This window comes from Drosophila miranda, chromosome XL (assembly GCF_003369915.1).
Source record: "Drosophila miranda strain MSH22 chromosome XL, D.miranda_PacBio2.1, whole genome shotgun sequence".
Taxonomy (NCBI): Eukaryota; Metazoa; Arthropoda; class Insecta; order Diptera; family Drosophilidae; genus Drosophila; species Drosophila miranda.
Genome location: NC_046673.1, coordinates 13584391 through 13596456, shown reverse-complemented (window position 1 = coordinate 13596456; position 12066 = coordinate 13584391). Strand labels below are relative to the sequence as shown.

The 12066-nt window shown below is 40.5% G+C and overlaps 1 protein-coding gene across 2 annotated transcripts; it reads left to right on the top strand.

Moving 5' to 3' along the window:
• Positions 1-1342: 1342 nt before the first annotated feature.
• LOC108160112 (protein no-on-transient A) lies at positions 1343-11118 on the top strand. 2 transcript variants are annotated; one of them, XM_033387709.1, is made up of 5 exons: positions 1343-1793; positions 3735-5007; positions 6245-6550; positions 6620-6681; positions 10852-11118. In XM_033387709.1, exons 1-5 carry the CDS (start codon positions 1470-1472, stop codon positions 11101-11103), a joined length of 2217 nt encoding a protein of 738 aa, XP_033243600.1. In that variant the 5' UTR covers positions 1343-1469; the 3' UTR covers positions 11104-11118. The 2 variants fall into 2 exon arrangements, with proteins under 2 accessions (XP_033243600.1, XP_017149396.1); XM_017293907.2 differs by lacking the exon at positions 10852-11118 and adding an exon at positions 7408-8054 and having other exon boundaries at positions 1345-1793.
• The last annotated feature ends 948 nt before the right edge of the window (positions 11119-12066 follow it).

Genomic DNA, 12066 nt, shown 5'->3' with positions numbered 1-12066 from the left:
TCAATAAGAATCAAGAATAATTATAGTAATAATTATTTGATAAAAATCAAAAATAATAATTATTCAATAAGAATCAAGAATAATAATTATATATTAAATGTTTTGATACAAAAAAATAATAATTATTCAATAAAAATCAAGAATAATAATTATAATAATAGTTATTCAATAAAAATAAAAAAAAATAAATAATCAATAAATAATCAAGAATAATCATTTTATAATTATTATTATACCCAATACTCAAAATGAGTATAGGTGTATATTAGATTTGTGGTGAAAATGGATGTGTGTAACGTCCAGAAGGAAGCGTTTCCATTAAGGATATACATATATTCTTGATCAGCATCAATAGCCGTGTCGATTGAGCCCTGTCTGTCCGTCCGTCCGTCAGTCCGTCCCTATGAGCGCATAGTGCTCAAAGACAATAAGAGTTAGAGCAACGACATTTTGTATCCAAACTTCTGTAATATGTCAGACGAATGCTGTGGCAACAATATTGAAGATACGAGAAAATTAAAAACGCACAATCATAGAAAATTACCATATCTATCAGATTGCCGAATCTGGATCGGATCGGATTTTTTTTATAGCCAAAATTAAGAATTCAGTCGCTACGCAGCGCCCGACGACACGCACAGACTGATTTTCTGTCTCTCTCGCACGCACGCTTTGTCGTGTCGTGCAATGTTAGCGCCGTCTGGTGGAGGAGAGCCATACTGACTAAGTATCGGGTATAAATGTAAAGTTGCGGTCGCCGCATCAACTCACAACGTTCCCCCTCGTTATAACATATGTAGGTACATACTATGTAAGCGCCGAGTTCGATTTTCTTATCGCACACAAATATCGATGCATGTACGGAGAATCAAGAGTAGCGGGTATATCTAAATATGTCTAATAACTGTATGACATTAGACTTAGCTTACTGACTATCTGCAAAAACAAAACCAACTTTATGGGGAAAAACAGCCCTTACTGGGGCTAGAGCTATACATACTATATGAATCTACTTGGCCTTTCAGTTGAGACGGAAGCAGCGTTACGGCTTTTTTCACCTCTTTTTGTAAACCATATTTTTTAAATAATCCAATAAAAATCAGTACTTAAAATAAGCCAATCTTGTAGCAAAGTAATGCATTAATCGGGCTACAATTATGTGGGCAGTGCTGAAGGTTCTATCTAGCTGACAATATTCCACGGAAGATCAAAAACGAGGAATATGTAAAATAGAACTTGAATTCGTCAGTATATTTACGGTATATTTTTTAAATGAGACGGTATGTTTCGGTATATTTCTGAGGGTCGGACGGTATATTTTATCGATAAGTCCGTGGTCACACTGGTTCCGACGGCCATTAAAAAATAATTTTTTTTCATCGCAAGCGACTCTTTTTCTGTATTCTGTATTGAGAACGGTTGTGCAATTTAATATTTTGTTTTTCTCGCGTCGCTACAAGTATTCTAAAATGGAAACTATCATTTTGGATGGTCCCAGTGCTACACCTTTGCCGCAACGCCAGCAGAGGGGCAACAATCCGGCCAATAAAGTTATTGGCAAGCACACTGCACCGAAACAAAGTGATGGCCCCGATGGCAGTCCAGCCGAAAAGAAGCCACGGTTTGGTGGCTCCAACAACCAGAATGGCGGTCCTGCCGGTGGTGGTGCCGTTGGTGGTGGCCAGAATCAAAATAAGAATTTCGGAAACAAGGGTGGATTCGGCGGCAATCGCAATCGCAATCGTGGAGGAAACCAAAATAGACAAAATTTTCAGGGTCCAAATAACGCAAATGTAAGTGAAAAACTGATCGAAAGATCCCCTATCCTTTCACATATCGTCTCTTGTATGTTCACCACACCTAAATGGGCTTACATGTGTCTGAAAGAACAACAAACAAATATACCGGTTCATTCTGTGCACTTTTTAGATTTGATTCCATATGCACACATACATAACATATGTACACGCCCGTACAAAAAAAAAATACAATGCATTGCTTATATGTCACACATACATGTGTACATACATACATAATTTAACATTTTGGCAGTTGGCGTTTGGGGAGCGGAGCTGCAAAAATAGCCCTTTATAAAAATACCGCGTATAAATACATATATACTGCAACGTGTGCATGTATGCATTATAGCATTTTTGGGAATTAGTTACAAAACATACAGTACACTTTTATGTACAATCAAATTTGCATAAATTATTATACACATTTTTCAATTGTTAAAACAGATGCGATACTGGGTATTCATTCATAAAAGAATGGTGTTATTTCCCAACAATCAAAAGTTCATTGAACATTGAACTTTTTTCACTTATGCACGTACGTATCTAACATGCATATGTACATACATATATATGTGTGTACACATAAAGGCTAATATGCCGGCCTTCTGAAAATGTTTGCAGGAAGGAGAACACTCTTGGAACTTTTGTGGGTTACTTCGAAGCGATACTCTGATATTTTTGTCCCATGTTCATCTATTTGGAATGCGGATCACGGCTTAGAGTTGCTTTCGATCGCTGCAATTTTTTTTATCGGAGGGGGTGAAGTTTCGCAGACTTAACCACTGGCTAAACGGGACTGCTGAAGCCTGGAACCATGTGTCCCCGGTGTCATTCACATACATTGTGTTTATTTATTAATATTACGAGTCTTTGTGAGATCAAGTCGGGCAATGCTGCACCGTTTAGGCTGTTCCAGCAACACCGATGCGAATGCTGCTGCTGGCAGGCTACGGCCGCTAAAGTAACGGGACTCTGTCGAATATTTTGCTGAAACTCGGGGGTGGGGTGAACGCACGTGGATTTCGGCTTGCCGAAAGTTGTATACCCTTTGTGGGACCTTATAGCTGTATGATATTAGACTTTGCTAAATTTGCTGCTAAAAGAGAGAGAGATAGACAAAACGCATAATTAGTGTTCGTAGCCGTCTCTAAACCCGTCTCCCGGCTATCAGTCGACGAAATTACTTTTACCAACACACACTGCCAGCTAGCCAGCAAAATTGGTTCTAAAAGTTGAAACAATCGATAATCTTCGCCGCAGCGCTGCTTCCAGCTCAACTGGAAAGCCAACTGGGCGTACATATGTACATATATCTCTCGCTCTCGCTGCGCGCTTTTACCATAAGGCTGTCTCAGTCTTTGCTGTAACAAAGTCTAATGTCATACATCATCAAAATATGTTTATCTTGGAAATATTTGATGTAAGTTGAGCGATCGTTGCCATGCAAACGATAACGGGACCCGTATCGAATGTAATGTAATCATTTACAGTTTTCCTTTGAAAACCTTTGAAACATGCGATTTTCTTGGACAAATTGAATTGCTCGAATGATGTGCCGTAAATCTGGCCAATTTTTGCAAAATGTGTGTTACTCCTTTCTGAAAGGGTGTAAAAAATAATTATTTTTGGATGGGTTTAAACGCCATTTCGTTTTTAGGGATGGTTTCTAATGGTGCGGGCGGGGGGTACTCAGGCGTGATTATATAGTATAATATTCTATTCCCCATACACATACATACTACTAGTATATGCACATCCATGAATGGGCTCCATTTCTGCAGTGCCAGTGACAGTTCCAGTTCCCCTCCAGAGAGGGGCCTAGACACACTGCACTGCACTGCGGATTGGGTGGCCCAGACATATCCGTGCAGTGCATATCTTCCACATCCAATTCATCATTCTTCTTATACTGATATATATATAATACAAATATAGCAAAAGTCTACCACTAATGAAGCAGTAAAGCCGGACGCCGGAAATGTCGCTGAGAAAGTTAATGAATCTGTGGCTGTAATTCAGCAGCCAGCTCCCAATGCAAACCAAGGTCCAGGGCCGGGTCAAGGACAAGGGCAAGGTAGTTTCCGCGGTGGTCCGCGCGGCGGCGGAGGAGGAGGCGTTGGCAATAACCAAGGAGGTGGCGGCGGCGGCGGCGGCGGCAGCAATCATCCGGGAGGTGGCGGTGGCGGCAATCATCCAGGAGGCGGTAACAATCATCTAGGAGGCGGTGGCCATCATCCAGGAGGCGGCGGCGGTGGCCAGCAACAGCAGCGTGATCGCGGTAATCGCGGTGGCGGCGGTCAACGATCGGGCGGTGGCCAAGGCGGACCCAACATGAGCATGATGGGCGGCGGTCCCCGCGGAGGCGGTGGCGGCGGCGGTGGTGATGATTTCTTTATTGGCCAACGTCTGCGGGCCATAACTGGACCCACACTGGAACTGCCACCTGTGGAGGTGCCCGAGGAGACGAAATTCTCTGGACGCAATCGCCTGTATGTGGGCAATCTAACCGGAGACATCACCGACAACGAGCTGCGTGAAATGTTCAAACCATTCGGGGAGATTGGCGAAATCTTCTCCAACATTGAGAAGAACTTTACATTCCTTAAGGTCGATTATCACGTGAATGCCGAGAAAGCCAAGCGCGCCCTGGACGGTTCACTGCGCAAGGGACGCCAGCTACGCGTCCGTTTCGCGCCCAATGCAACCATCTTGCGCGTGAGCAATCTCACACCGTTCGTGTCCAACGAGTTGCTGTACAAATCTTTCGAGATATTCGGCCCCCTCGAACGGGCCAGCATCACTGTTGACGATCGCGGCAAGCATACGGGCGAGGGTATCGTCGAGTTTGCCAAGAAGTCGTCAGCCAGCGCCTGTCTGCGTTTGTGCAATGAGAAGTGCTTCTTTTTGACGGCCTCACTGCGGCCCTGCCTGGTGGAGCCCATGGAGGTGAATGACGACAACGATGGTCTGCCCGAGAAGGCCCTCAACAAGAAGCTGCAGGACTTCAATCAGGAGCGCTGCGTTGGGCCGCGCTTTGCCGATCTCAATTCGTTTGAGCACGAGTACGGCTCCCGTTGGAAGCAGCTGCACGATCTGTACAAGAGCAAGCAGGACGCCCTTAAGCGCGAGCTCAAAATGGAAGAAGACAAGCTGGAAGCTCAGATGGAGTACGCTCGGTATGAGCAAGAGACTGAGCTCCTGCGTCAAGGTCAGTATTATTACGGTCGGGAGGGGGCGGATTAACACCAAAAATCTTCCCACAAATACGTTGATCTTGTCCCCATATTCTCCAATATCATTATATTGTATCTGTTGGCCTCAATTTTTCGTCTGCCCTATGCGTGGCGTGGATGCATCGCATTAGCAGCAAATCTAACAAATCTTTTTGTCACCCAATCTGCCTGTTTCTCTCTCACTCTTGATAGTCTAACAAAAGAGTATTTTGTTTCTATTTGGACTATAACGAGACTTTGGTTTAACTTCTCTAAATATAGGAGGACTATGATGGGGAGGGAGTGTATTACAGAACATACATATCAATTCTCTATCCAGGGGTTCGGGAAATAGCATTTAGAATTTTCTAACATTATTGAACAGTACAGTTCCATTACCAACACATTCCATATGGGCACACTGATGTTGATTCCACTGTTCCGCTCTGCCACTTTTATCGAAATGTGGCGTTAACGCAGTAACGCAGAATAATCGCGTTTACGCGTTTACAAAACAGCGGAGATGCCAAATATATGGAAAGCAAACTAATTTTAGAAATCAACCAAATTTATTGGTTGAAATTTTATTCTTAATGTTATATTTGATAGCGGAATTCCTTTAAATTTTCTGCCAGATCTTTGTATGTGTGCGATTTCTTTACGCGCAAAAACCATATATCCAGCAGTGCCGCCTGTATGGCCATACGATTGGTTAAAAATATTCGTTTCAAGGAATTTTGTAACTGTTTTTAACACCTCAATATTTTGTTTATTGATTTTTCTAGAGGTGAAAAGGGCAAAAATATTCTGAAAATCGAATAAACGTATTAAAGTTTAAAAGAATAACTCGACTTTATGTCAAGTCTTGGCCCCCATGCATACCGAATAAATGTAGCCATTCGCTTATGGGAACATTTTTTTTAGAGAAAATCAACGTCATTATCGGGTATTTTGGATAGGAAGGATTGATAGCTGCTGAAATTTTGAATTTATCTAAGGTCTAAGCAAATGTTTCTTCTATTGTGGGGTGGGCCATCCATTACAAAAAAAAAAAGAGAGGCTGTTATGGCTTGTGGGAAGATGCTCCGAAAGATATTGTGTTGTCGTCCTTTGAGGTTTCATTCTGATATAAACTAAATAGTTCTTCTTCGTTAGGAGGCAATGATCGTGGCAGATCATGGCCGTTATGTTTATATACTTTTGTCCTAATAGTTGTGCGTATATTTCCTTTAGAGCTGAGAAAGCGAGAAGTGGACAACGAACGGAAGAAGATGGAGTGGGAAATGCGCGAGAAGCAGGCCGAGGATATGCGCAAGCGCGATGAGGATACTATGCGTCGCCATCAGAGCGAAATGCAGACACGCATGGTGCGTCAGGAGGAGGATATGCGTCGTCGCCAGCAGGAGAACACGTTGTTCATACAGGCACAGCAGCTGAACTCGCTGCTCGATCAGCAGGAGGGCTGCGGCAGTGGCGGTGGAAACAACTCTAGCTTTGACAATTTCGGAGGCAGCAGTTCTCCCTTTGAAGTTTTTAGAGGTAAAAAAAAGAAAGAAATGCAATGACTGGTTAAATTTGAATTTCTTATAACTTTTCCGTTCTGTTTAGGCAACAATAACAATTCAACCATGACTGGAAATAACTCTGGTCCCGGCGGACCCAACAAACAGGTATGTACAGGGCTCTCTCAACCACCAGAGGCTTATCTCAGCCCGGCCAAATGGCCTATGGCAAAGATTTTGTTCTTGCCCAACGCTTTTCTCTGAAACAACTAGGGGGGGTCATATGGTTTATTCAGATGTAGGACAGTGGCAGGAACAGGCAACCATCTATCGTACTTTATTCTTGGGCAGAATATTTCGAAATATCTGGGGTGTAGTAAACTCTCGAGAAACTTCTGCGTTGGGCATAAGAAACGAATTAGATTTTCATATTAATTTCATTTTAAAATATCTGGCGGCTAAGTCTTAAGTATTTGCTGCGTAAACATGTGTATTTACAATGTACACACATCCCCTGGGATACTATATTAATGGGAGCAAAGAAATTTCGGCCTATTTGCTCTGGGACATTCGTGGGGGGGTGGACATGGATTGGTTTGCTCACGTTTGAGCACACATTTTTTGTTCGTTTTATTTCTAAAGAATTTTCATTTCTATTTTCGTATATGTTTTCATTTTGTATAGAATATAATGCCTATTGTACACATTTTGTACTTTTATGGGAGGTAGAATTTTCTTTATCTTCAATGCAAATTGAATAATTGATCGTCGATCATATGGCTCGGTGGGTCGCTGGATCATAAAGGGGCAAGGGGTAGGGGCTTTTGGGGGCTGGGCTTATATGTGGCTAAAGTAACAACTCAATTGAACAATTATATTTCCTTGCTCGAATAGGACTCCTTCGCTTTTGAATTTGGGGTTAACAATATGAACCAAGGCGGCAATCAGCGCGGAAATAATGGCGGAGGAAATAATGTCCCATGGGGACGTCGTCGTTTTTAAGACAAAAACACAACTGGATTAATCATATATATACACACACACAAACACACACATAAAAATAAAATGCGGATGATATAGTTAAACACTTAGTTTTGACATTTTCCCTCCTGTCGCGAGTGAAATATTTGAAACATTAAAACATTAACTTTGTCTGTTGCTAGAAAAAAAAATAATAAGCCAGCATCTTTTATCTTTAGTAAACTGAAATGCTTAGATTTAATACTGTCACACGATCCCCAACAAATAATAACAAAATAATCAAATATCGATCGATCGGATTGATAACCAAGGAAGCCAAGCGAAACGATGAAGAAACGCATGCAAGAAATGCCCCGCGTGCAGCGTGAGAAAAGGGAGAAACAGATACATAGAAAGATAAATCCCATCCCATTTTAACCATTATGTACATCTATTTAATCATATGATAATTTTAGAGATATATAGTGACTATATTCTGCAGTATGTCTACCTTTCTTATTTTTTTTTTGTCTATCATTCGATTCAAATATATAAAGATATATAATAATTCGACTATTGAATTTCAAGATGTCTGTCTACCAACTGATATGATAATTCCATACCAAACAAGAAATGTTCAAGCACATGGAATGTGAATGGTGGGTGAGTATACCTGTGTTCTGGGAGTGCTGTGCTGCTGCAGCAAATATTCTTTGTACGAATGCTTCGAGAAAAACGTTCCGACTGGTTTTTCCTCCTAGTATAATCTTAAAGGGGTATAGGTGTATTTTGTATACATATGTATGGACATTTCCACCAAGACCAAATAAAATCACAATTCCATATAAGTCTGTACCGATATTATTCCTGAAATTGATTGAAACTGATTAACACAAACGAAAAGCGCTCGAAAGAATGTCTAATGGGCAAAAACAAACTACATCTCGTGTACATGACGAGCCATAATTATGTTTGACTCCCAAGAATCATGAATGAATGAATGAAAGATGAATTTATGTCCATATGGAAATGTCCATATGTATGGCGTATGCCGAGCTTTATCTATGGGTTTTTGGGAGCTATTTGCAAGTTTACATAAGACTTCTTAAAAATGTATCAAATATAATTTCATAAAGGGCTTTTGTACAGCTAAATATAGTTTAAAGATCTGTACGACTGACTGTCTTCTGCTATCAATACTTTTGAGAATTTAAAGCTTACTTTCATTTATGGGCTCTTGTATTTGGGGGAAAAACTTGTTAGTGATACTTTTTGGGGACTGAACTTATCCTAAAAGAAAGTTCACTCTAAATTCTCTGTAAAAAGCAACTGCTTCAAGATTTATTGTTCGACAAGCGACGCCCAACAGACGCGCATAAGCGAAAAGTGCAAAAGAGAATGGCCGAAAATCCAAAAACAAAATACACCACGTGTGCATGAGGAGGCACATTTTATGTTCGACTTGAGACTGGGAGACAGAGCCTTTCTGTTCCTTTGAACTTCTCGCAAATTCTCAATCAAAATTCTCTGTAGAAAAGAAATTGTGGGGAGGGCTGTAAATATATCTCAGAGATACGAAACCAGCCAAGAAAAATATTCATATCTACGTAGATGGTTTTAAAAAATGTCTGCCAACGAAATGACGAAATTAATTCAAAGGAAAATGATTGATTGGGTATGCAAATGCCATTGGGAAATCGATGATGACACCAAGGAATGAAAATGAGAAATTCTCTTTGCTGATTTATTCATGAGAAAAATAAATGCTCTTCGTGGAGAGGAGGACTTTACACGTATCCATCGACGGCGAGTGGGAAAAGGTAATGCCCAGCCCTTGTGACAATGTCAATACAATTAACCAAAAAACATTCCCAACAGCTAAATGAAAATAATTATTTTTTCCCCCCATTAACGCTTTCTTTTCCAGGTGGTTTTTTTTTTTAGTTTTTTAGTGAAGAACGTGAAGAATTGCAATTGCAAACAATTTTGCATGCAAAAAATGTGCTTTGGAATGGTACACATTTTCACACCACATTTTATGGTTTCTAACTGATCCTGTACGCTTGTTAATATTACGATAATTATTTTGAAAGTCGGGCCAAAAAGTGTAATGAGTTGCAAAACGATGTAAGGAGGTTGGCTTCAAGAACTGCTAGCTGAAAATGATTTTTTTTTTAAGTCTATCGGTTGGAATATAAGGGGTTATCTCTTCAGCATCCGTCTTACCATCAGCAGTGGTCGGAACGGCCCTATCTGGTGAGGCAAGCCTCAACCAAACGGAAGAAATGTTATTGCATTGGTGACACGACCACTAGATCTACTATCTACTGTGAAGATCTGCAAAATTTTTGTTCAACAAATAAACTATTTGTATATCACTCCCACACTCACTATCTGGCATAATTGTTAAGTGTTATTTTCGATTAACTTGCACTGATTATAAATTGAATCTAGTAATGGTTGAAGCCACTCCAGAATCCCAAGAAATCCCTGCTTAACTGTTTTGATTGTATGCTGAATGCATATGGAATCAACGAATCCAATTGACGGCTTCTTTTGGGCTTCTTCAATTGGTTTCGACTCCAAAAATATTTGTATTTGTACCATTGCATGAGTCCCTCGATTCAGAGTCGCATGTTTTGGCAAAAGATCGATCTCATTGCCCATTTTGATAGTATTAGAACTTATGTATTTGAATTTTTGCTTAAACTGTGTCTTGGCTCTGGCTCTCTCTGATCCAGAGATCATCACGCAATCCCTCCAACAATCTTTCCCCCTAACAATGTTTGGAATCATATGTTTTTGGTTTAAATGATGTCGATATTTTTGAAAGGAAGGAGAGGCAGTACCCGAAACTAAAGATCATTGTACGGGTACTATATTATACATTATATGAGTATGCTGTGTCTTCGACTTCGGGCGAGAGACTTGGAACAAGGCGGCGTATGGTACGCCTTTGATGGGCTTCATAGTACGAGTATACGTAAACGCATTCGCGAACCACAAGATCTGTATGATATGAACGATCGAACATTCATTTAATGGATGAAGCGTGTTTCCCGAATAGAATTGCATTTTGGATTTGGGGTACCCTGAGCGCCAGCGCTCCTTCTTAAGAACCGAACCGCAGTCTCTGTTGTCTGTTGGTCAGCAAAATGCTTAATTATATCAGGTAATCTATGTTTATAATGTACTGGCAGCTCTATGCTTTAGAGTGCTGCTTCTTAAAAATTACACACAATTGTTCCATCGCCCGAATAACGTTTTTCAGTGCCGATATTTTCCGTTATTTTGCGGCCAATCCCATTCCAATGAGCGCTGCCACTTTTGTAGCCTGACATCAAAAGACGCCTTGACTAATCCACTTTATGTTTACAGGAGAACCAACGAAATCGACACCATCATCATCCCTATGGGTCTGTCCCAGACGTCACAGCATGGCAGCATTTACCTTGGGTATTGGATGAAGTGGCGGCCTATCTATTTTGGAATACATTTGTTAAACATTTTTACGACAGCTGCAAGATGAAAATGTCAATTGCATCGCCTTGTTTCATTAAAGAACTGATTAGATACTTGACAAAGACAAAAAAACTGTGCGAGTTTGTGTATTTATTTGATAATTGGTAGCATTAAGTACTTTTGTCGGATCCACGTCTAGGGAACGTCCGTGTTCCCATCATCGCTCTCATATGACGCGGCATATTAATGCTGGACACGATACGCACATGGGAATGCTGCCAAAGAGAATGCCCTCGAATAGAAACCAAATAACAACATGCATTGCGTGTGCTCGATCCTTGACTAGCGTTTCGCTGATAAAGGGCATGCCGTAGGTGTAGATATGGATAGCAGCAACGTTCATATTTCTATCATCACCATAAAAAGAAGAACCTATTTTCAATCGATTCCGATAGTCACACGCCTGTTTCCATCTCTTTGGAAATCTGACGATTCGACTTGGAAAGACGACTTTATGCAATTAAGGCCACTGCAAACACGACCACTCTCGAACAGCTTGTCCAATAGAAGAAAGAGTACTATTCCTGAAAAGGTTCAAACAACAATTACCGCACGATGCACTTGGCCACAGCATAGTTCTTCAAACTGGAAACAGGTGAGGGGTGGGTACAAAAATGGTTACTGAAAGTGACAAGCGATCGATGTTCAATTATGCATTCAACGACACATGATATAATATTATAGCATGATATAATTATAAATATTTCTTTGGTTTCTTTGCGCCATAATGGTATCTAGTTTAGTGGGTATCGTATATCGGTATATGAACATTCCAATAAACCTAATATGGTTTGAGAAAATAACTTCAATTTTATTGCACCCAACGCGCAGTCCACATACTCTCTAAAAAGCATCTTGTAAACGATCCATACTAAATTTTGAGTGCATTAAATGAAAGACTCTTCGTGAACTGATGAACCAGCTTGTGCACTAATATTCATTGAAGTATACATATTATCCGATTGAAACTAAATGAGAAAGCGGTCCCAGCCTTATATACTATACGGTATTGTATTGAAAATCGAGAGTGGTGCCAAAATAATTGCTATTCTATCAACGTATTTTTATTTT

What these genes read in the sequence shown, in the direction of transcription:
- LOC108160112 (XM_033387709.1), top strand. Translation starts at nt 1,470, where the DNA reads ATGGAAACTATCATTTTGGATGGTCCCAGTGCTACACCTTTGCCGCAA. An exon ending in AGGGTCCAAATAACGCAAAT is followed by an intron (nt 1,794 to 3,734) that starts GTAAGTGAAAAA and finishes ATACAAATATAG; the next exon opens with CAAAAGTCTACCACTAATGA. An exon ending in CCGGCGGACCCAACAAACAG is followed by an intron (nt 6,682 to 10,851) that starts GTATGTACAGGG and finishes TTATGTTTACAG; the next exon opens with GAGAACCAACGAAATCGACA.